This window comes from Anomalospiza imberbis, chromosome 23 (assembly GCF_031753505.1).
Source record: "Anomalospiza imberbis isolate Cuckoo-Finch-1a 21T00152 chromosome 23, ASM3175350v1, whole genome shotgun sequence".
NCBI classification, from domain to species: Eukaryota; Metazoa; Chordata; class Aves; order Passeriformes; family Viduidae; genus Anomalospiza; species Anomalospiza imberbis.
In genome coordinates, this window is record NC_089703.1 from 5,261,689 (window position 1) to 5,286,113 (window position 24,425).

The following is a 24,425-nucleotide window of genomic DNA, read 5'->3' on the forward strand; positions in this document are numbered from 1 at the left end:
CGGGTGACATTCCCGGGATAACAGAATCCCGGGATAACAGAATCCCGGCGAGCTCGGGAGAAGCCGCAGCGGCGCGCAGCGCCTCCAGCCCATCCCACCCCCTCCTCCCCCGGAGCATCTCCCTGGAGCTGGGAAGGGCTCGGGGCTGAGCTCCCAACCCTGAGCATGGCTCGGAGAAGCCTCGCAGAGCCGCAGCCTCCCGGCGCTGCCCGCTGTCCCCGGCGCCGCCCGCTGTCCCCGTCCCGCGCCGCCGCTGCCCCCGGAGCCGCTCCTGGGCGCTCGCACCTGCGGGGATCCCGGCTCGGATTCCCCGGCTGCTGACAGAGCCCTGCGGACCTGCCCAGCGCCACGGAGAGAATTCTTCAGGCAGCGTGAATAGTTTGGAAGCGGGCAGTGGAAGGCGGCAGTTTGCCCCCCTCCTTCCCTGCCTGGGAGAAAGGAGTTGCCCAACCTGGTCATGAGACTTCTCCAGACTTCCCAAAGAGGCTCCTGAAGTTCGGACACTGCTCCACGGAGAGCCCAGGGCAGCACAGCCCCCCCGAGAGCAGAAACGCAGGCACGGGAGATGGAGAATGAGGTTGGCAAATCTGTGGACAATCAAATGGACAAATACATGTAATAATCTGGAAGTTTTCTTTCTCTCTTTACTTTGATTCTGCTTCCTTTTTTTTTTTTTTTTTTTCCCTTATGCGTTTCTTCTCCCTATCCTGATGTAGCCGTGCTGTTAACCCTTTCTCGCCCTCCCCGATTTAGAGTTACAATAATGGGGAAATCAGAAAGTCAGATGGATATTGTGGAAAAATCGACCAAATCCGGGAAGAAGCCCTGGAGCTTTGTGGCCATCGGGCTGGCTGTCCTGCTGCTCCTCATGACTTGTGCTGCCGTCGCCCTGGTGATCCTTTATGCCAGCAGCAGAGGTAAGAACCTGGGAATAATCTTCCCCTTCCCTCTGCAAACAGCAGAAAAAGTCCTTTTTTCTCAGAGCTAAATGAAAACAAGAATACAGGGAGACCATGAGGTCACCTCTGTGGGGGACTGAGCTCTCTCTGCCTTGCTCCCAGCTTGTGCTTATGTTGGCTTTTACTTAAATTTTGAATTATGCTCCCTAAGATTCTATGTTTTTATTTAATTCCATGAAATTTGTTGGATTCAGAGCTGTTTTGACAAAGCTGATGTGCTGCTTTAGAGGGAAGGTGTGTGTCTGTGTGTGAGGACTGACATTTCCTTATTTTATCCAAGCACAAGCCAAGATTCATTATTGCCAGGGTTTTTAAAGCAACAGCTGCTTTAAAGCACTTCTAAAAACAATCTCCCTGAAGGGGAAATTGCTTATTACAATGTGAAAGCTTAACAAAAAAAAAAAAAAAAAAAAAAAAAGCCACTTGCTGCTGAGGAAAAGGAGACTTTTTAAATATTCCATCAGGCAGTTGGATCTCTAAGTGTGATTTGCTTCAGTGACTTGAATGCAAATATCTTGCCAGAAACCTGACATTGAGGCACGTTATTTTGAAGTGTTTTGCCTAAATATTTTAACTGCGGAGCACACTTGGTAAAACCAAAGTTTTCCCACTGGCACAGCAAGTGTAAAGTCCCACTTTAAAATCCTGGGAAGCATCAAATGCTCGGGAGCAGCTCTGCCTCATGTTTGTCACTTCCATTAAAGTCTCTTGGATTGGGAGCTTTGTTAAAACACTGGGGGACGAAATTAAAGTGGGAACAGCAAAACTGGAGCAAGGCTTTGCTGTCTCCTCACACTGTCTCTGCCTCCCCTGCTGCAGGGAGCTGCATTTTCAGCACTTGTGAGTGAAACGCTGCACAATCCTGAGCAATAATTCATGGGAAAAGCCTTGTTATTGTTCACTCAGTTTGCTACCAGCAGTTGAACACCAGTCAGAATCTGAGTATTTGCTATTCATAAAGTTCATCAGAAAGTTTATTCTATTAGCTCAGGAGATGAGAGGAAAGAAATTCCCCAGAGCCAGGTCCTGGAGGAGTATCAAACATTGAGCTTGGCAGGGTTTTGCTGCCTGCATGCATAAAGGATTTGAGAAATCTGCCCTCCATCCTTTGCTGGCTCCAGACAATCCAGAATTCAGGTATTAATAATATTTGCCCAAGTGTTGGTCTCACCCAAATCCAGAGGCAGAGTCTGTGCTCACTGCATGTGTTTCAGGAAGGCTTATCTGTGAGAAAACAGGTCTAAGACATAAATATTTTTCTCAGGCTCGTATCTGCAATTAAACTTTCCCTGGAAGTGTTCCCCAGACTGAGCCCTGAGTGCAGGGCTGATGTTCTGCTGCCCTGTGCTCCTCACACCCCACCAGGTGTGTCCAGCTGTGCCCTGGAGCCACTTTGTGCCTCTGTCCCCATCCGAGCTCACAGCTGGAGCAGCCACGAGCTTTGGATAATTCCAGGTGGGAAATGAGATTCCAGGTGGGAAGTTAAATTCCAGGTGGGAAATGAGATTCCAGGTGGGAAGTGAGCAGCAGGAGCTCCATCCTCACAGAGCAGTGTCACCATGCACTGCCTGGGTCAAGAACTGAGGCAATAAGAGCTCTTCAGACTCTTCCTGCAGCAGAAACATCTTGTTTTGTTTTGGCTTTTTTTTGTTTTTTTGGGTTTTTTTTTTTTTTGTCTTTAAAAGTTTTGTCCCAATGCCCCCCTTAGCTCTGTTTTGCTGTCACACTTCAGCCCATTCCCAATACTCAGCCACAAGCCTCAAATCCCTTTTCCCCATGGGAAAAGCACCTCTGGCTCAAAGCCGTGCCACATAAATCCCACAGAACAACAGGAAAAAAACAACGTGTCTGAGCACCCTGCATGGGATACAACCAATAGTGTTATCCTGGAATTCTTTTCCTGCTAATTTCCCTGAAATGTTAATTTTGGAATGTGTATGGGACACTGGATTGCTCACTAAGAGCAGATTCAGATTTCTCACTTCACCTTGATACACCCTTGATCAGAATGACACTACCCAGGCTTCTAAAAATAATTTTTCCTAATGTAATTAGGAATTAAATTAGAAAATCAAAGCACTGCTTGTCCTGCTTTGCATTCACCTTTTCTTTTTTTTAATTTATAAAGGCATGTTGCTTTGTGGTTCAGGGAGAATATTTTTCTGCTTGTATATATCTTGCAGAAGAGCACTGTGGTGCATGAAATAGGCTTGTGGGCACAGCAATAATTCCTGGAGTTTTGTTAATGCTGACTGGGATTTTTATCTCTACTCCCAGCCAACAAAAACACTCAAGCTCTCACAGCAGTGCAGCTACAGAGTTCTGGACACAATTTGGGGATTTTTGACATCCAAGGAACTTTTCAGACCCAAAAACACCCTCATCTAAATAAGCTGAAAGGAAACATAGGAAGAATAAAGTAATATTTGGGTGATCCTAGCAAGGGAAGCAGGGCTGGGCTTGGATGTGAACACACCATGCTCTCCAGCCTTCCCTCACACCCACAGCCCCAGCTCAGCAGCCTTTTCACAGCTCCCTCTCAGCATTTCCTGAATCCAAACCCTTGCTGGAGAGGTCACAGCCTGAGGAACATCTCAAGCCTCTGTAGGTGACACATCAAATCACTCAGCAGCTCCTCCAAACAACTTCCAGCCTCACCTAATTGCTGCTCCTGTAATTCTGGTTATTTCAGTGACTTTCTGGCCCTGAGGACGATTCACTGATGTTTTTGTGTCTGCATCCCCACAGTTGTCACTGCTGCCTGTCAGGAAGCCCAAGGTCACAGCCCTCTGCTCTCTCCTTAGGCAGGCTCCAAACAAACAGAAACACCAACCAAGCAGCACCTTGTTCTGGGGGTGGTTTTTAACAAGAAAACCACATTTTTCTCCTGCATTTCCTGTGCTGAGTGTGATTCTTGTGCACTTAAATAACAGATTTACATGAGCCTGCTGAGCAGGAGCAGTATCTAAACTAAAAACTGAGGGAAGGCTGTGGCTGAGCTCTGGCTCCTCTCCTTCACTGGTGCTCCAATGTCCTTTGACGTCAGGAACCTTCACTAACGAGCCAGCTATTCAGGGGAGATGCAGGATTTCAACAAGTGGCAGCTGACACACGAGTCGTGATGACATTTGGGTGGCAAGGCTCTGCTCAGCCCTAGTCAGGTGGAGCTACGTGAATGCAGAGCAGTAATGGGGAGTGACAGGGCTGCAAAACGGACAAATAAACACACTATTTACTGGTTCTCACCCCAAATTCTGGCTCAGCCATGGTTCTAGGTAAGAAACCCTAGGAAAGGTAGAATAAAACCAATCACTTGTGTTCTGCACTCCTTCTGAAGATGCTGACATCTGGCACAGAAAACCTGAATTTGGCAATTCCCGTTTGTTGCGAGCAAATTTCTGTTTTAACAGCAACAAGGGCAGCTTGCAGCGCCAACAGTTCTTGTGCAGAGGAGATCTGAGAAAAGGGAAGGTAAAAGCTCCCACGTGAGAGCCTGGTGACAACTGTGGCTCTAATTGTCTCCATGTGTGCCATCCCCAGCCATCTGTGCTGCTCCAAAGGCGCAGTGGGGAGACACTAAACACAAGCTGTGTCCTCCAGAGCCCTGCAGAAGGCTTGGCTTGGCTTTTGTTCTCTCAAAAAGGAACTGAAATAAGGCTCTGGAAAAGCAATCTGGGTTTGAAAAGCACCACCACTCCAAATGTGAGCTGCTGAGGGGGCTGCAGCCACCCAGAGATGCCACAAGTGATTTTCTGCTCCTGCTGCTGGCCAGGAAATGTGACAGGGCTCAGTGGCTCCTTGTGAGGCCAAATTAAGACAAGAAAATTCTCTACAGCGACCCCAGGGGGTCTGAAGCATGTCCCAGCTCTGCCAGCTCTCAGGTGAGCAGTTCACCTCTGGAGTGCTTAATTTCCCTCATTTTCTTCCATTTGGAGTAGTCCCACAGCTCAGGTAATTTCATTTATCTCCATTAAAGCTTCTCTTGCCTGATCAATTCTCTCCTGCTGCTGTATCAGGCTGAAATGGATGCCAAAGCAGGAGCCTCTCTATCACTGTAACTCAACCTGTCAGCAATGCTTAACCAGGGAGGAAAATAACTAGAGAAATACCTGTGTTTCTACTGAAAACTCGGGCTGTTCTTCTAGAAAAACAATTGGGATAACTAGAGAAATATCTGTGTTTCCACTGAAAACTCGGGCTGTTCTTCTAGAAAAGCAGTTGAGATAACTAGAGAAATACCTGTGTTTCCACTGAAAACTCGGGCTGTTTTTCTAGAAAAACAATTGAGAAAGCAAAAGGCAGAATGTTTGAGAATTCAGAAGGTGCATTTTAAGTTCATTTCTGGTTTTTGGGAGGTGCAGATGACAAAGTTCCAGTCGAGTGAGCAAAGATCTGAGATTGTAAAGCCAAAGAGGGCAGAGCTGGTCATGCCCAGAGCCTGTGGCAGGAAAGGTCCTGAGGAATAAAAGAACAGAATTGATAGAGAAACAAAGGAGACAGTTTTCGAGGTAAACTGAGATCTCTTCCCCAGCCATTTCCCATGATCTGGTTTTGGGGCAGAGTTTCAGAGCCCTGAGTGTGCCCTGGAATTCCAAACTCTGGCTCCCCTGCTCACCCTGCTCAGTTACAGCATCACAACCACGAGGCCTTGGGGAAGGGAGGGGAGTTCAAACCTCACTCAAAGCAGTTGGTTCCAGAAATTGAAGTGAGACATTGTCAGGTTATAAAGTAAAAAGAGAAGTTTTGATTTTTTAAAATAAATAAATAAATAAATAAATAAATAAGGGATCCATTTCAGTCCTGCCAGGTCCCCAGGAAACAATGAGAGATACACAAAATTCTTTTAGTTCAACTATTTCTTCCTCACGCTGCTCTTTGCTATTGCTCCTTTCCTTTTGAACTTGAACTACTCATTTCTTTTCCTCCAAGTATTTGACTTCCCCCTTGGAGATTCCCTGGGCTTTTAGGTTTGATTTTTGCCAATTGTTTAATTATGAGAGAGTTTAAGAAACTCCAAAAATTTAGCATGCAAAAAAATCCCAGCAAAAGCTGAAACAAACACCAAAAAAAAAAAAAAATATATATATAGAGCTATCTCTATGAAGCTTCCCATTGTTGCAGATATTTTGCTCCTCCCCCATTCAGGTTGCCAGGCACAGAATTTGGGCAGGACAGCCCAAATTCAGGGCAGAACACAGAATTTTTCTCATGCAGATGTGCTCCCACCCAGCACGGCCATGCTCAGCTGAACCCTGAACACTCCTCAGCACAGTGGGGGCTTTTTATGTCACTTCCACTGATGAACTTCAAAGCCCTCTTTTCTCTCCCACTGTTTGATTTCTCTCTGAATTACTGTAATCTTGTTTGCCCTCATGTAAAGCACTTACTTGCATTGAAAGCAATTTTTTTAGTAACTTTTTTAGTAATAATAATAAAAAAAAGCTTAAAAATGGCTAAATCTGCTGGAAAGGACAAAGATTTTGTTTTTCAGAGTGGAACCACATGGTTGCCTATTTGATTTAAGTAGGTAGCAAAGCAAGACATCCAGTTTCTCAAATGGGAAATTAAAGCAGCAAAATGAATTTCCTTCTCCCAGGGCCCTCAGATCCCTCCCAGTGCAGCTCTGCAGGGAACAGCACATGGAGGGACCTGACACCTGCCCAGCATCACAAGTGCCTTCATTTGAATACTCAGCATCAAAAGTGATGTGTGCATGGCTTTTTGGGCATCTTCTGCACTGGGAGAACTTCACGAAACAAGCACTCAGAAACAGAAGATGAATAGCCAAGAGCAGGACTTCAGTGGCCTTTTCCATGCTGAACTCGAGGCAGAACAAATTTGAACTCAGGTCCACAGTCTCCTGATTCCTACACTATTCCATCAGCCCTGAACATTCCAGATTAGGGACAATCTCTCAGGTGAGCAGCAAGGCCACATGAAACTGTGGCCAAACGAGCCTGTGACAGGCTGCCCCTCCCCAGCACACAAATACCTGGAGAAATTAAAGCCATTTCTTTTCCTAAATTGGATCCTGGTGCCTCAGAGCAGTGTGGCAGCACCAGCCCAGCTCTGGGCTTTTTGCCCCCTGTTTAAACCTCTCGGTCTCAGTGACTCTGAAGATACTCAGAGCATCTTAATAGATTGTCTAAAAAAGGATCCCATACTTTGAGTAGACTGTGGAGGCAGTTAGCAGGTAGAAAAGATGGTCTTATTCTCCTTCCAGGAGAGATAAAACTCACTGTCAAGAATGTTGGAGAGCTGCTGCCAATAAATTTTCCTCAAAAATCCCCAGATTTCTTCACATTTGTCATCTGATGTCTTTGACAGGCACCAGCTCTCAAACCAAGCAGAGCTGTCACTGGGATTGGGCTCTGCTGAGTGACTTTGGGAGCAATTCCCTTCCAAAACAAGTAATTCCATCTGCTTTCCTCCTCTCCCTGCAGGCTCCCACTATGGCACCAACTCAGGCAACACCTGTACCACCCCTGGGTGTGTGACAGCAGGTAATGGGGTATTGGGAGCTACTGCTGCAGAGGGGAGGCTTTATGGGCTGTTACTGAACCTGAAAAACAGATAATTCAGAGTTTAAGGCTGCAGTAGATGAAAAGGAATGAGATTTCCCCTTGGGTAAGGAATATCATTCATAAGTAGCACAGGAAAATTGTCAGTGTTGCCAAGAGCTCTGGCTCTGAGCCACAAGGCCATGGACTGACCAACACAATCTGTTATCTGTTAGCATAAGAAAATTCCCTTTAGGCTGAATTTTCTCTCTCATGGGGTATTCACCTTCTTATTTGTGGTATCTACACCTCAAGAGAGGTGAGACTCCAGCACAGATATTCCCAATAGTCCCCTGGGAGCACTGGTTTCTTGGGCAGTGCCTAAACTGGAGCCCAGGGGAGCACTGGACACTCTTCCCTGCAAGGCCTCGTGCTCTGGACGGCTCTTCTGCCATTCAGATCTGCATTCTGCATCTGCCCTTCAGATCCATTTCTAAGCAGAAAATAGCATTCCTCAAGTCATAATCTGTGGGAATGAGTCTTGCCAAGCAGCTCCTTGAGAGTCTTCAGCAGTCCCACAGATTCCTGGGCAGTCTGTAGAATTCAGCTCTCCAATCTTGCTGCCCAGCTGCCAGAATCATCCAGAACATGGACCCCACAGCTGACCCGTGCCAGGATTTCTACCAGTATGCCTGTGGGGGCTGGCTGAACCGGCATGTGATCCCAGAGACCAGCTCCAGATACAGCATCTTTGACATCCTGAGGGACGAGCTGGAGATCATCCTCAAAGGTAGGGATGAGCTGCTCCACCCCCAGGAACCTCTGTTTATTTCAGAGGTTACTCACTGCACATCAGACAGAGAAATAAACTTGCACAGGAGTGTTGATTGGGATTTTTTTTTTCTCTCTGGTCCTTTAATCTCTACATCTCTCACTACACCCATTTTGTGGGAACATCCTGTTCCCACTAAAAATTAGCCAGAGGTGATTGGGTACTAACTCCAAAAGGAGCAGGACAAGCTGTCTGCAGCTCCTTCCTCCTGACACTCTTTTCATTAAGAGCATGAAGAGCTCTCTAGTTTGACAGTAATTGCAGCCTACAGTTCACAGCCCTGAATCCTCAGGGATTTCTGTAAAAATCTCATGGCAATGGTTCCTTCCCCAGGTGTGCTGGAGACTTCAGATCAAGGGGACAGAGAAGCATTTCAGAAAGCTAAAATCCTTTACAAGTCCTGCATGAATGAGAGTGAGTGTCTTTTTGTTCCATCAGCTCCCCTGTTCAAAGCCAGGTATACAGAAAAACCAAAGTCCTGTTAAGCAAAATCCAATCAATACCTGTCTAATCCATGTGGCCGTGCCTGGAAAATTCATCTTCAGAGGGATGAAGATGCCTTGGTATTTCATTAAACCTCAAAATACCCATTTGGGATGTGGAAAGGATGGATGCTGGGGATCCACTCCTGGTGTGGATGAAAACCTTCCCTTCAGAAGGCACAAACCTGGCCCAGCTCATCTTACCCAAACCAACCCACTCCAAATCAGCACTGGAGCCACAGAAGTATTTTCATTCGTTTTCTGAATACTAATACAGAATGGTTTCAGGATATCTCTTATTTTTTGCTATGACACATTCAGTTGCAAATTTAAGCTGTTAGGCCCATTACCTATTTTTCCTAATTTTATTTTTGTATTAAAACAATACAGAATTTGTCTTTCCTCCTTCAGGTCTTATAGAACAAAGAGATTCCCTGCCTCTGCTGGAGGCCTTGAGGATGGTTGGAGATTGGCCAGTGGCTTCTGCAGACTGGAGTAAGACCAAAGGTAATTCTGGGCCTGGAAGGGTTCAGTCAGAATTATTTCCTGAAGCAGGGAGGCCACTGTCACCAAAAGAAACCCTCCATTTTCAGTTTCTCTTCCCAAACAGAAGTCAGGGTATCACACATTCAACGCTCATTGATCCACTTAAATAGATCTCAAATATTTCAGCAGCCAGCTTGTGAACTGTCCAACTTCAATCAGTCTGACACACATTGACAAATTAACTCTATTTTCCCTTTTATCTCCCAGAGCCAAGCTGGAGCATGGAGGAAAACCTTTCCATAATGAACTCCAGGTTTAACAAACGTGTCCTCATTGACATGTTCGTGTGGAATGATGACCGGGATTCCAGCAGACACATCATTTATGTAAGAAAAAAAGGACAAGGGAATTATTGATATGCCAGAAATCCTAATGGATCATTATTTACACTGCATACAGATGAGCTTTCCATTGAACAGTAGTGGTAAAATGTAGGCAATTGTTCTGTACCCCAAGTGTCAGATCTCTCTCAAAGCCATATTGGGAAATGGTTTATGGTAACATAATTTTTGTTTCAGTAAAAGAAATAAGAATCAATGGAACTTTTGCTGATTTACAGCATTTAAGGGATGCAAATTCTTGTGACTTACAAAAATGAGGATGAGGTTTAACATATAGTAGGAAACCATGGTATAAAATACATAAGGAGTATTTCAGAGTTTGTTCATGAATGGCTGTGCAAGAAGTCCAGCCCTAAAGTCAAGCAATGTAGAAAAGTTACTTAAATTCGTTATTGGGTCTCCATGATTACTGAAAGATTTTGCTTTACAACCCACACTAAGATCCACCTTGTCTTTGCCTGGAAACCCAGAGATAAGAGCTGTACCTTCCACCTCCCCCCAGATCCAGGAGAGCCCAGATTCTCTGGGTGTGTGGCACTGGTGTCATCCCAACCCTGGCAGGGTGGCACACACAGCATCTCCTGCTGCCTTTCAAGGGTTCCTTTGGACAACCCCAGCTCCTGTTCACCACTAACCAGAGAAATGCATTTTCCTTCAGATTGACCAGCCAAGTTTGGGAATGCCATCCAGGGACTACTACTTTAATGGGGGCAACTATCAAAGAGTAAGTATCCCTTGTATTGATTTATTCTGTGCCACTAAAACAACTTTATTCCTCATCCCTGTGCTTTCAAAAACCCCAACACATGAATTTTCACACTTTGCACCAATCAGAACCAGACTGTGACATTCACTGCTACGTTTTTTCCTAATTAAGCCAACATTTTGTAGAGTTTTAAAAAAGACTGAACAGTATAAATATCAAGCCTGCCCAGAATTGGCCAACTCATGAAGAAGGTTATGGGGAAATAAAATCTTGTTTTATAGCTTAGACAGCCTCTCATTTAGAAGGACAGCTTCACATTTTCAGTGCAGGGGATTTGCTTGTGTCTTCCTCTGAATCCCTGATGCTCAGCAAGTAGGAATCTGCTGCCACTTACTCTCCCCTTCCCCCAGAATTGCATGAAATTGTGAGAGATTATTTTCTAGCTGCTTTCCTCTGCCAATGCTCAGGGCAAAAACACTGATCATACAAAAACACTGTTTCTGTAAATACACAGAAAGCTGTTGCAAACAAAGCCGGATAATTTGTCTGTTTCCAAGATGAAAATACTGCTTTAGTACATTTTATTTTCCTCAATTATGCCTTGCTAACAAAGAGTATTTGCAGCCCAACATCAAACCAATTTTCCTAACAAGAATGGAAGGGAATACAGAGGGACAACAATCGGCATTTGAGACTCTTTTGTCTCGTGGTTGTGAAGGCAGATGAAAACATCAGTGGGAAGAGTTTTCTTCTCACTTCAGTGTATTCCACTACACTTTATGTAGAATATAGCTAAAATATAGCCATGTGAGGTTTGTAGGGGATTGTCCTCACACCTTCTGGGCACTTTTAGGAGTTGCCAGGTCCTGGGACAAAAAAGTCTCCTGGAAATGGAAAAATGTGGAAAGCTGCTGACCCGGGAATCTCCCCTGCAAGTGTCCCAGCACTCACAGCAGAAAAGAGGGATATTTATACATTGGGGCATAAAGGTCAGACATAGATTGACTTGGAGGAGGTAGGAAATCAGGTACAGTGCAGAGACAATCCTGAATTAGCGAAAGAAAACCAGTTCTGCTCAATACAGCTTTAATTTGAAGGCACAAAGCAGGGGGGCTGAGGCTGTGCTTTTAATCCTAATGACCAAGGAGGAGACACAACCCCTTTTTATTTGTATTTACCAGCTCGCTGCCCCCAGACAATGAGCACAACTCTGATGACCCAAACTCCCCCTGTGCTTAGTCCAGCATCTTTTGGCAAAACTCCTCCTGAGGCCTGGGGGAGTCTGGCCTGATTAAGGCTCAGCATTCAGCCTAAAACCACAAATCATCATCTGTAAGTGCCCAGACTCAATTTCACCACAGTCACTGTGTTTTCACACAGTCTGGCTTCCAGGGTCTACAGAGGAAGAAAAGTATGTGAGAAGAACAGGTAGCATCAAGTTTTCCTGTATCAGGGGTCAGCACTCCCTCAGCAACCAAATGTCTTTTCAAGGCCCTTTCTGAGGCATAAATCAGTCAGAGCCTCCCATCAGGAATAAAGCAAAGGTGTCACTGGGAACTCTGAAACAGAGATTTTCTTTCAGACACTAAAACCAGACCTGAGAAGATTTGTGGTATTACTTTCAGAGAACTCAAACCTTCCCTGTTCACCCTGGAATTTTGGATCACTGTTCCCATAGTGTAACTCAAAGCACAGAGCCTCCTCTTTGCCCAAGCAGTAATTCTAACTCAGAATGCCAGGCTTGGATGGCACAGAGAAGCAGAACGTGTGTTTTGAGGCTGGCAAGTGCCCTGTAAGGTATTAATGACAAAGAGAATGCTTTGCTGAATGAGAAATGTGAAGATGAACTACAGAACTAGTGAAGAGAGACTGTTTACAACGGCCAGGAGTGACAGGACAAGGGGGAATGGCTTCAAACTGCCAGAGGGCAGGGTTAGAGGGGATATGGGGAATAAATTCTTCCCTGTGAGAGTGGTGAGGCCTTGGCACAGGGTGCCCAGAGAAGATGTGGCTGCCCCACCCCTGGAAGTCTCCAAGGCTGGGTTGGACAAGGCTTGGAGCAACCTGGGATACTGGAAGGTGTCCCTGCCATGGCAGGGGTGGCACTGGATGGGGTTTAAGGTCCTTCCAACCCCAAGCATTCTGGGATTCTGTGAAATGATGGACAGCAAACCTTTTCTACCCATTCTGTGTCTGAGTGCAGGTGAGAGAAGCTTATCTGCAGTTCATGATCACCATCGCCAAAATGATCCGGGAAGACAAGAACGTGTCCAAAGATGATTCCTTTGTCCAAGAGGAAATGGAAAAGGTCATGGAGCTTGAAACAGAGATTGCAAATGTGAGTAGAGAGATCAAGAACTCCTCAGGAAGCTGTGGGGGGCAAGGGGTGAGGACGAAGGGTCTCTTGCTGGTTTGTGCAGCAGTTTTCAATGCACCAGAAAACGCACAGACCAGAACAAGTGGGGGAAGAAGACTTTTTGTGCCATGAGCAGCCCAAAAATCAGAGCCTCTGTGTCTCTTATTCTGCCTGCTGTGTACACTGCTGCTGTGCTTCTCCAGTCCCAGCCTTATTTCTATTTGGAACTCTTCTAAAGCACAATAATTCACCTTCTGCTAACCATGCACTGGGATAACACCAGGGCAGGCTCCCTTGCATCCTTAATAAGCTACAGCATCCTAAAAATCCCCCAGAAGAGGCTTCCATTCTAAAGAGGGCAGAAGGAACCACTTGGCTCAACATATCCCTGAAATGTTATTGAGTAGGGGAGACCCAGGTTCCTGTACTGAATTTTTGGAAGCAGCACTGGGCACAACCAAATTATCTTCCTTTCCCCAAACAAACTGGTTAATCTGAATATTATTGGAGTGTGTATATGTGCACCTGCATGTTATTTCAGCCATTGATATTTCTGTCAGATGATTCCAGTAATAACCTTGTGAATGTCTTCAGGCCACCACCCCAGCAGAGGAAAGGCACGATGTGACCTTGTTGTACAACAAAATGACCTTAGCAGAGCTGCAGGAAAAGTTTGCATTCAATGTAAGTGTTTCATGAGCAGTCTCATACTTCAGGTCTCTTAATTACATGCCAGTTGGAAATGGCTTTGTGAATTGATCAGTGCTTCAACAAAGAGGTATAAAATCATTCCCATTCCTAGTTTTGTCTTCAGAATCTCTTTAAAGGCTTTGTCCTACTGAACAGCTGCATTCAAGGTCATAAGGCTGTCAAAAGTCCAGTTACTGAGGCATTTAATCATCCAACACTGGAATCTCTTTGTGTCTGCCTAGGAATTTAACTGGACCTTCTTCATTCAACGTGTCATGTCTTCAGTGAGTGTCCAGGTGGACCCAGAGGAAGAGGTGGTTGTGTATGGGATGCCTTATCTGCAAGAGCTGAAAGCAATTATCTCCAAGTACTCAGCCAGGTAAAGAAACTGCAGGATAGGGAGGACAAAGGTCACAGAAGGATTGCAGAAATGTCCATTATTAGACCCCCTTGCTAGTTCTGAGCTTCTGAGGAAAAATGACACCTCCACAAAATACAGGAAATGCCTTTGGAGGTTTCAATTCCAAATACTGCAGTACAAGGTGTCTCACTTGCTGCTTTCTTAGAAAAGGTTAAATGGGGAGAAAAAAATACAGGACAGGCTTAGCTCTTGTTACATTCTAGAAGGAAGAAAAATAAGAAATTAATACCAGAACAGACATGACAGCCCAGTCCTCAGGCTGGATGACTCTGCAGTTAAATGAGATGCTGGAACCCAGGACTGGCAGCAATTATTTCCTTCCTTGTCTCCATCCAAAATTGAGATTCCTCTCTGACTGCCCACCCTAGTGCTGGTTTTTACAGGGGGTTAAGCTCAGCTTTGCTTTCCCACACAGCACCATCCAGAACTACCTCATCTGGCGGCTGGTGATCGACCGGGTCAGCAGCTTGAGCCGGCGCTTCAAGGACGCTCGTGCCAGCTACAGGAAGGTATTTCCTCTCTTCATAAAGAGGAGAGCATGACTGCCACCAAACCCAGCCTGCTCAACACAACAACCCTGCCAGGGGTTTGGCAAGAGATGACCTTTAAGCTCCCTCCCAACCCAAACCATTCTAGATTCTGTGCTTACATCACGGAATCCTCAAACAAGCCCAATCCTAGCAGTGGAAAGCTTTGGGTTAATTTAGGCAGTGGTTTGAAACCTTTGGGTTAATTTAGGCAGTGATTAGAAGACCTGCAGGGGCAGGGTTAATGCTGGGCTCTGATGCTGCAGGCCCTGTACGGGACGACGCTGGAGGAGGCGCGCTGGAGGGAGTGCGTGAGTTACGTCAACAACAACATGGAGAACGCGGTGGGAGCCATGTATGTCCGGGAGACTTTTGCTGGTGAGAGCAAGAGGATGGTATGTAGTTTACCCTTCATACTATTGTACATCCACTGTGGTGGCAGCTCTCTGGTCAGAGAGAGAGAAAGCTACATAAGCTGTCCCATGAGTCGGCCTGGGAAGCTTTAGGGAGCTGGAGAGAAAGAATTCTAAACAATCTGCACCTGGTGTTTTGTAATAACCCTAAGGTTGTTTACAAATGGGTGTCTTCTTAATTAGCCAATGGTGACGGTGTTTTGATTAAGGGACCAATCAGTTCCACCTGTAGTGAACTAGAATACAAAAAGGAATGGGTTTTCTAAGAAAGTGAGTTAGCTTTCTGAATGCCTTGGGTGTCTGTGTCATTCATGACTCAACAGTGACACATCCACAATGCCCACAGTTCCCATTCCCTCTGGTGTCAGCTCTCTTTTTGCCTGGGATTATCCACCAGTCATGAAGGTGCAAGAACTCGTTTGTGATGCTTTTTATGTCATTGTTGTATTAGGAACAGCAAGAAGCAAACGACATTTGACTCCAAAAGCTCAGAAGGCATAATGCAAAACTTTATTATCAAACTCCTCATATTTATAATCAGGATTGTTCACCCAGAACCTGATTGGTTCTCAAACAACATTTCTCATACCATTGGATAGTTAGGAATAACACTTTCTTGTACATCTCTCTATAAACATCACGTACACAAATACCAGGTGCACAGACCAAGATAAGAATTGTTTTAATTCCTTTCTCTGAGCTTCTCACAGCTTTTCCCAGAATGATGCCTGGGAAAGTTATCTGTTTCGCTCCCTGACCAAACTGTCACATCCACACTTTTAGGTGCTCAGTACCATGGTTTAGGGCACAGAATTTGGAGACATTGCCTTCCAGCAGGAAGCTTTTCATCCCTCCTTTGCTGTGCCTGGGAATAGGGCATGTGAATGATGAGTGTCTCCCTGGCTCTCTTTCAGGTCCGAGATTTAATAGAGAAGATCCGTGAAGTGTTCGTGGAGACCTTGGATGAGTTACAGTGGATGGATGAGGCATCCAAGGAGAAAGCTCGTGAGAAGGTCAGACATAACAAAGAACTTCAGTTTTCCCTTATGAACACAAAATACTTGGAATTTTGTAGTATCACCATATCCAGTTTCTCCACAAACAAGAGGAAAAGAGGACATTATGATCCTGTTACATTGTCCTTTCCTTTCAATCCTTTGTTAACCCACATCAATAAAAATTCCAATTGGATACGATGCAATTCCCCCCAAAAAAAACATTTCCAACTTTTAATTGACCTCAGGAGCATCAGCACCATTCCAAAGCCAAGAAAAACATTTAACTATTTTTTGTATTTAAACTTTAGTAAAAACAACCCAACAACAGCACACCAACAAAACCCCAAAAACCACAATTAAGAGGAAACATTCAACTCTTTTCTTCCAGGCAATGGCAATCAAAGAACAAATTGGCTACCCAGATTACATTTTGGAAGATCACAATGAGAAACTGGACCTGGAATATGCCAATGTAAGTGTTTCGTGCATATCTCACTAAATACCTCAAAATAAACCCCTGCATTTGCTTTCTTGCCACTAGAATATTTGTACCTGTGCAACTGCCCTTTCCAAGGACATTAAAATGAACATGTTAATAAATAATTGGTGCAAAGAACCAACTATTCAGTGAAACCATGCAGCCAAAACATTCTTTAGAGGACATTCAGTGGGACGAGGAGTTCCTCTTCCTGCTCAGCTGACCGATGTACTTGGATCCCTGTTTGTGTAGTTAAACTTCAGTGAACACAACTACTTTGAAAACATCCTGGAAAACCTGCGAGCTGGAGCCCAAAAGAGCCTGAAAAAGCTTCGAGAGAGAGTTGACCAAGATATGTGAGTTTCCAGACAGAGCCACAGACACAACCTAAATTCTGGGTTAATCGTGGGGGTGTCCAGCTCATGCTGTGGGTACCTGGGAATGCCTGAGATTGGCCGAGATAATCAAAGAATTAAACCATTCTAAGGTAAAGTAAAAAATGCTTTTCCCCTTGAATGTTGTGTGTTTGGGATGAAAGCTGCCCATAAACAAGCCACCAGGTATTTCCTGGTGTCAGGAATTATTCACAGTTGTGATCAATGCACCCTTTTTCCTACATTAATTCTTGCCTTATATAATCTCTTTGTAAGGACTTTCCTTCTTGTTACAAGGTTCTTCTTTCTTTCTCCTAACAAGGAAATTATATTTCTTTATATATCCATATATACATTCCTGAGAATAAATATATTACATACATATATGTGTGTGTATATGCATATACATATATATACACACACCCATATATATATATATCTATATATATATAAAAATAAATAAACCCTGAAAGGATTATAGCCTTACAATCCTTTCCTATATACCTTGCATTTTTTAACCAGAATTAAATTTCAAAAATGTCTGAGGAAAAAAAAAGCCATCATGACTAACTGTGTGCAACATTTATTTTTAGATGGATAATTGGAGCTGCAGTGGTCAATGCATTCTACTCTCCCAACAGGAACCAGATAGGTAGGTTTAAACACTTTTAACCAGCTGATTTTTTCCACACAACATTGCAGGTCTGCGTCCAGAGGCAAACCTGCCTGTGCCCATCCAGGAATTGTGGGCAAGGCTGCCAGGCTGTTCAGCTCGAGCACTTTGTTGATGAATATTCAGCTCCCCGGTTTATACCCTGTCACTGAACAGCCTTGGTTTGAAAGCCTGGGACAGCACCAGTGCCAGCACCTAGAGAATGCTCCCAGTGTGTCCTGGGCTGCTCCTGCTCCTGAGTTCTGCGAGCACATGGGGCAGCTCTCCAGTTTGCTCTGGGCAATTACACTGCTAGGAGCCACCCAGACTGCAGAAACTGCCTCAGCTCCCAGAGCATCAGCCCTGTGAGCTCTGCAGAGCTGCTGGGCTGCCCTTCCTCGTTCTTGGTGTGGGAGACCTTCAGAGCCTGCCTGGCTCCCCGTGCTCCCCAAGCTCAGACCGCATGCAGGAGCTCAGGTTAAAACTGCTGAGTCTCTGCTGAATTCTGAGCATCCCAAGCAGAAGAGACAAAAGATAATTCCCTCCAGAAGTGCTTATTCAAATTCCCAGACTGCCAGGAAGATCTGCTACTCAACTGCTGATACCACAGACGGACAAATCCATGGGGTTTTAGGCCAGACAGTAACTGCATCCTGCTCCCAGGGCAAAGGCCAGGAATGGAAACAGCCCAATCGACCAACAGTCACAACAGAAAACTTCTGTAATTGCTAAGAGCAGAAACATCCAAATTGCTGATAATTTAGCCCTCTGACCTCACCCAAAATCTGTTTTGCTTTGTGCAGCTTCCACACACCTCCATCCTGCAGGTACAGCAGCACCAGGACCTTCAGCCACAGCAGAGCCCTCCTGGGGGCTTTACTGGTGGCCAGCCTCAGCTCCCAGTTTATCCCCAGTGGTTTTACACAGACTGGAATCAGCTTTCCAGGCAGGGAACTCAGGTCCTGAAGCCACCTGGTTCCTCTCCAGCTTTGTCCTTATAAATCATACAAAAGTAACTCATGTAAGCAACTTGGAGATGAATATGCCTGAGTAAAAATCCAAGCACAACCACTCACAGTAGTGTGTATGTCAGTTAAATTCTGTTTCTTCATGTCTCTAGCTTGAGAAAACAATTTTCCACACTGCTCTGTCTTACTGCAGTCTGGATTATGCATTTCTCCACAAAATTGCATGGATAAAACCTGTGTAGCCAAAAGGGTTTTGTCTCTGAATTAACTACTAGCAATACAATTTCAATATCTCCCTTCATAGAAAATATCTCATTAGAGTGAATTACTGCCAGTCTGAATTCCTCCAGAAGCATTTATACTTTTCAGCTTGTGTAGAAGGGGTGAAAAGCAAATCCCATGGTTGTGGATAAGGTTTTTGCCAGCAGACTGAGGCAGAACAGAGCTCATATTGCCCCCCTCAACTGGCATCGAGTGCCCTTGGTGGTCTATAGGAACCACTCCTGTGCATGTTTTACACTCCAAGTGTTGGTGGTATCAGCAGATGATTTCTAACCTCTCCTTAACACAAATAAAGCAAAAAAACCTCCATTAGTTCCCCTATAAAATGGCTCTGACACACAAACTGTGCCTGTCTCCAAAGGACAGCTCCTAAACATTCTGTTCTTGACTCACTGCAGCAAGCATTATGGACCAAATTAGGCTAAGCTTGATGTAAATGCTGCTTGGGTCTCAAACAGGGAGATACTGTAGCTGCAGATGTGCTAAATTAAACTTTTATTAACTTGTCATTTTCCATTTATCAAGAAAGAAACAATTTCACATGAGGCATGAGCTTGTTTCTAATCGTTTTATATTTTCTGTTCCTTCCTGACCCTTACACCAAGCAAACAATGTGCCTGCTAAGGATGCAAAAACAAAGCCACCTTACAGCATTTCCCTCTTTCTCCTTGTCTTTGCAGTTTTTCCTGCTGGGATTCTCCAGCCCCCCTTCTTCAGCAAACACCAGCCCCAGGCCCTGAATTTTGGAGGGATTGGGATGGTTATTGGGCACGAGATCACGCACGGGTTCGATGACAACGGTGAGACGACTAAAAAAAAGTTCTTATTTCAGCTAAAACTCGTGGCATGGCAGGAATTACAGTGCACTGGGACTGAAGATCCCTGCACAGTCACATCCAGTTCAGCAGCAATAGGAGCACACTGGGAACACTCTGTGGAAAGCTTTGCAGAGAGTGTTTCCTGAACAGAACACAAGAAATAAGCAGATGTTAAAAAAAAAAAAAAAAAAAAAAAAAGAGGCAATGACAATTCTCAGGAAAAAAAATGTTATTTTTACAGCATCATCGGATTGGAAACAGAAAACAAGCAGATCATGGGCTCCTGAATACAGTGAAATCTGTGAATAACATTTTTGGGAGAGAACAAATGTCAGTAGTGTTTTGAAATCCCAGGAGACTTTGTTTTTCAACACAAATGCTTGAAATAAGTTGACTTTTTTAAGTTTCTCAAATGTCATGTAAAAGAATTTGGGGGAAAGCTCACTTCTGACTCTATAAGTCAGGAGTTTCTTCCACGTGTTTTTTTTTTTAATGCTCATTAAGTTTGTGCAGATGACACATAAACACACAACACAGCCTCAGAAACTGAGTTCTAGAGCAAAGAAAAGCCTCATTCTAGCCAGAGAGACAAGAACACAAACTCCAGAACTGCAATTCCAGCTTTTAATTCTCTATAACTTCCGTTCTGTCATGTGGCCACACAGAAGCAGCACCTCAGACACCTCAGAGCTGAGAGAAGGTTTTGTTACATGATATCTGCAAAATCCACTTGGAAATAAAACCAGGCTTTGGAGATATACCTGAAGTCAGGGCTGCAGACCGAAAAGGAAATCACGGAATAACAGAGATCACAATTCCATTCCCTTGTGACAAAGAGAATAAACTGTGCCCAAAATATTTCTGAGCATCTAAATTCAAGGAGGAAAGAGGAAGGGAGTGCAGCTCCAACTGCAAGAGTGGCAGTCTTAAAATCCAGTTTTATTATCCCTGGGTTTTCCTGCAGGTAGGAATTTTGACAAGGATGGGAACATGCTGGACTGGTGGAGCAACTTCTCAGCGCTGCATTTCAAGGAGCAGTCCCTGTGCATGGTGCACCAGTACGGAAATTACACCTGGGAGCTGGCAGGGGGACAGAACGTGAGTAACAGCCACGGCCACAGCTCTGGCTTTGTACAAATAATGATTTTAACAAGGGATCCCCATGGGGGATAAGCACAAACCCCAGCTACTACAGGGCTGTGATGAACTGGGGACACCGGTGTGGCCCAGAAAGCCCAGGTTCTGTGTGCAGTGATGTTCTGTCCAGCAGCAGCCCAGGTCCTGTCCATGTTATATTTGTGTGTGTTCTGTTCCAATCTACAGCTCTTACGCTGTGATTTGTTTAATTTCATTCTCTCCTTTCTTGTCCCAGCACAAAGTCACAGCTTCCCTCTGCTCCAGGCATGTCAGGCTGTTTTATGACAGACCTGTAGTTCTTAGAGTTGCTGATTTTACTGACAACATAGTAAATAAATGATTCTTTCTACAGGTCAGTGGCATAAGCACATTAGGAGAAAATATTGCAGATAACGGAGGAGTCCGACAGGCTTATAAGGTAATTCCCAAATACCCTGTGAGTTAACCTTACATGTCATCCACCAATGGGGGGACCTATTCTGAGCTAAAAAAACTGACAATTAATATGTTATTACCATATGCCAAAAGCTAAAGCCTGAGATGTACACCTGGAAGCTCATGTGCCCATGGCTTGCTGCCATTCTTGCACCCAGGAGCAGCCCAAAGGTGAAGCTCAGGTGTGAGCAGGGAATGTTCTTCCCTACAAAGAACCCTAACAGAAGTCACAGTAAAACCTTTTATGTTTGGTGTTTTGAGTATGGTGCTAAGGGTGCTTTTAGAACATCCTAAATTTTTGGAAATCTAAATTCCAACTCTAAGGGACACCATTTCAATTAATTACTTCATTAGGATTGTTCTAAAAGCCATCACAGACATGGAGGGGACGTGTGGGGTGACACAAAGTGCCTTCACACTGAATCCATGGATGTCCTGTGGTCCTGGATCTCTTGTTACCCTCAGCTCTCCTTTTTGTTTCATGCTTTGGGACTGTCTCAGCACCTGAGAGGCTGCAGAAACAGAATGCTGGGAATTAACCAGCATGAGGGCACATTAACTTGTCTCCATCATATCAATATACCTAAAAAAAGCAAATTGGCCAATTAATGTGCAACAATAACAGGTAATGGATTTAGTATTGAGCAAGGTTGTTATCTGCTATTTAATGAGCAGTTACCTGAAGAGAGAAAAATTATCACTATAGAGAAGCAGAGGAGATTTAACACTTTATTTACAGATACAAGTTCCTGTGGAAAGAGTCCATGAAGTCAACAGTGCTTATGCTGACAGCTTTTTCATTAAATTCTCTGCACTGTTTGCATTAGAGAGAGAAAATGTATACAAATACAGAAGGGAAGCACGCTGGTTAATGCATGTGGTGACTAAAATCCCTCCTCCCAAAACAATATTCAAAATCCTCCTCCTGCTCCTCTGAGTTGACCTGTGATCATTTCCAGGCCTACTTGAAGTGGCTGGAACAGGAAGGGAAGGAGCCAAAGCTGCCTGGACTGAACATGTCCCACAAACAGCTTTTCTTCCTCAACTTTGCCCAGGTGAGAACACACAGGGTTGTGCCTCAGGCCCTTGGACTTTGCTGGAGCAAACACCTGGGCGAAATCAAGGACAGATATATCTGTCCCAGAGCACCAGATCTTGATGAAACAAAAGCTAATTAATAAATAATTGCATATATTCTGCCTCTCTGTAAAATGTACCCCAATGATATCATAGCAAACTGGGATGGTTCTTAGGAAAGCCACTAGAGGGCTCCCAACATGAATTCCCTTCAATATTGATCCACTAATCATGAATGTCCCTGTGCAGGTTTGGTGTGGTTCCTACAGACCAGAATATGCCAGTCAGTCCATAAAGACAGATGTTCACAGCCCTCTGAAGTACAGGTGGGTTTTACTCATTTACTAACTCACAACTCACTTCATTCAACCCCTTGCACCGCGGCAGCACAGGAGAGTCTGGTAACGCACAAGACAACTCCTGAGTGATTTCCAGATTTTCTGCCGTGCCTTGTAGGACACTGCTGGAGAGCACGTATCTATACCTGACCTGGTGAATTTGCCAATCCACAGGGGATAGGAGCAGGACGAAACCCACTCTGCTCTGGCATATCATTGCTCATATTACCTATATTTCCTAAAGCATCCCATATTCTGAACTGCAATCAAGTTCTGAGGCTCCAAACCACATCCTGTTCCCCAGAGCAGCAATTTCCATGCAAATGAGTCCCTTCTCTTTGTTTAGGGTGATGGGCTCGCTGCAGAACTTTGAAGCCTTCTCCGAGGTGTTCCACTGTAAGAAGGGCACAGCCATGCATCCCGCAGGGAAGTGCCGGGTGTGGTAAGCAAGGATGGCACACTGGTGACACCACAAACAGCTCGTGGCAGAGATGTGCCCGGTGTTCTGCTGCTCAGCCACAGCCAGCGCTGCCGGGGCAGCTGCTGCAGTGAGAGCCAAGGAAGCACTCAGCTGTCCCAGTGCCACTGGGAAGCACGCAGGGATCACAGGGTCACGGGGATGGATCCCGGGACTGGCAGGCTGGGCCGGAACACGCTGTGTTCCCGGGCACAACGACTGTTTCCAACGACATCCTGACTGTTACTAAGACACTGCATCAGGGTTACAAGGACTAATTCTTACACGAAAACAAAACCAACAAGCAGCCGCAAATCTATTTTTCAGAAAGGAATAATAATTTTAATATGTCAGCTCCACTTTCTGGGGCTCAGCAATGCTGTCTGAGACGTTCCACTGCTCCGTTTCCAGTGTTCTGGCTCCGTTTCTGGTGCATTTTTCCCCAGATCAGGTTAGAGCTGGTGTAAACTCTCGTGCTGTCTGTGCCCCTGCACTTTGATCACTGCTTTGTTGTTCATGGATTGCTATTTGTCGTGACAGTGAGCTCTATGTCAAGATACCTGTCGCACTCTCCTCCTGCACTTGAGTTCCTCTGCTCCAAAGAACCCCCTTCAAGTGAGGCATCACTACAATTATCACATTTTAGGAGTACAAATTCTGTCTTTATGGTTAAATTACAGGGTCCCACCCTTCAGAGATATATTTAAAATTATGCTTATTCTTGTAGAAGGTGTATAAAATACCTTTTGCCAAATAGCAGACATGTATCCATGGAAACAATTAAGCTGGTTTTAATCCTGTGCCTTTTTATTTTGCCATAGGCTATTTTTCAGTATTTACACTTGAAAATGTAACATGTATTAATTTTTAATAAAATTTAAAAGAAAAAAATCACGGTGGTGAATTCAGCAAGGATTTCCCTATGGAGAGGTATGGGGGGCTTTCCTTGGTAAGCATCCTACTATAATGAGAATATCTTAAATTTCCAATATTTAATAGTGAGTTTTGAATATTATTCCAGCAAATGTTTTTCTTTCTAGCACAGGAATCACTTGACAGCAAGGCAGCAACTGCCTGTGGGATTCTGCAAAAACACTGAGCCCTGGAGATGGGTCATTAAAGGTTCTGGCACATGCAACTGCTAAAGGGATAACTCAAATGTGCCTGGGAGGGTTAATTCCAAGTGACCATCACAGCACATGGAAGTTAATCTATTTTTTCAAGCAAGTTTATCCCATCTCCCACATGCAGAACACTTGCCAGCTGCCAGTTTGTGTCAGTGCCAAGGGCACGAGCTCCAACCTCCCCTTACAGCCCCCCTGACCCTGGTGCTGTGACCACACACAAACTGGAGATGAGAGACAGGCTCCAAATCCCCAGGAAATGGCCCTGAATTCCTTCTGACCACTGCGTTACCTCTCCACAATCATAAAATGCATCAGCCCTGTGGGAAGTTCTGTACCCAGAGGTGTTTTGCTGCACTTTAGACTCGTAGATAGTGAAGCCTCGGAAAAGAAGGAAGATGCTGGTGTTGCCCAGGAGGAATCCGAAGCCTTTCCTTCTCCCATGCTGCCACCTGGTGACAAATCCTGCTCCAGCTCCTAAAAGACCAGATCTGCCTGTGTACAGCGGAGAGTT

General features: G+C 44.9%; 1 protein-coding gene across 3 annotated transcripts; it reads left to right on the top strand.

Moving 5' to 3' along the window:
- Nucleotides 1-362: 362 nt before the first annotated feature.
- MMEL1 (membrane metalloendopeptidase like 1) lies at nucleotides 363-23,691 on the top strand. Of its 3 annotated transcripts, none has more exons than XM_068212795.1 (23): nucleotides 363-577; nucleotides 754-917; nucleotides 7,403-7,462; nucleotides 8,088-8,249; nucleotides 8,625-8,705; nucleotides 9,185-9,280; nucleotides 9,527-9,645; nucleotides 10,319-10,384; nucleotides 12,570-12,704; nucleotides 13,317-13,406; nucleotides 13,655-13,791; nucleotides 14,249-14,342; nucleotides 14,627-14,755; nucleotides 15,688-15,786; nucleotides 16,160-16,243; nucleotides 16,502-16,605; nucleotides 17,217-17,275; nucleotides 19,206-19,325; nucleotides 20,308-20,441; nucleotides 20,833-20,898; nucleotides 21,875-21,970; nucleotides 22,242-22,318; nucleotides 22,677-23,691. In XM_068212795.1, exons 1-23 carry the CDS (start codon nucleotides 573-575, stop codon nucleotides 22,774-22,776), a joined length of 2,277 nt encoding a protein of 758 aa, XP_068068896.1. In that variant the 5' UTR covers nucleotides 363-572; the 3' UTR covers nucleotides 22,777-23,691. The 3 variants fall into 3 exon arrangements, with proteins under 3 accessions (XP_068068896.1, XP_068068897.1, XP_068068895.1); XM_068212796.1 differs by lacking the exon at nucleotides 22,677-23,691 and adding an exon at nucleotides 22,449-22,509 and having other exon boundaries at nucleotides 363-615; XM_068212794.1 differs by having other exon boundaries at nucleotides 364-615; nucleotides 22,677-23,690.
- Nucleotides 23,692-24,425: the final 734 nt, after the last annotated feature.

Coding starts and splice junctions, on each gene's coding strand:
- MMEL1 (XM_068212794.1), top strand. CDS start 566: ATGGAGAATGAGGTTGGCAAATCTGTGGACAATCAAATGGACAAATAC. Junction 8,250..8,624: donor GCTGGAGATCATCCTCAAAG/GTAGGGATGAGC, acceptor TTCCTTCCCCAG/GTGTGCTGGAGACTTCAGAT. Junction 14,756..15,687: donor CTGGTGAGAGCAAGAGGATG/GTATGTAGTTTA, acceptor GCTCTCTTTCAG/GTCCGAGATTTAATAGAGAA.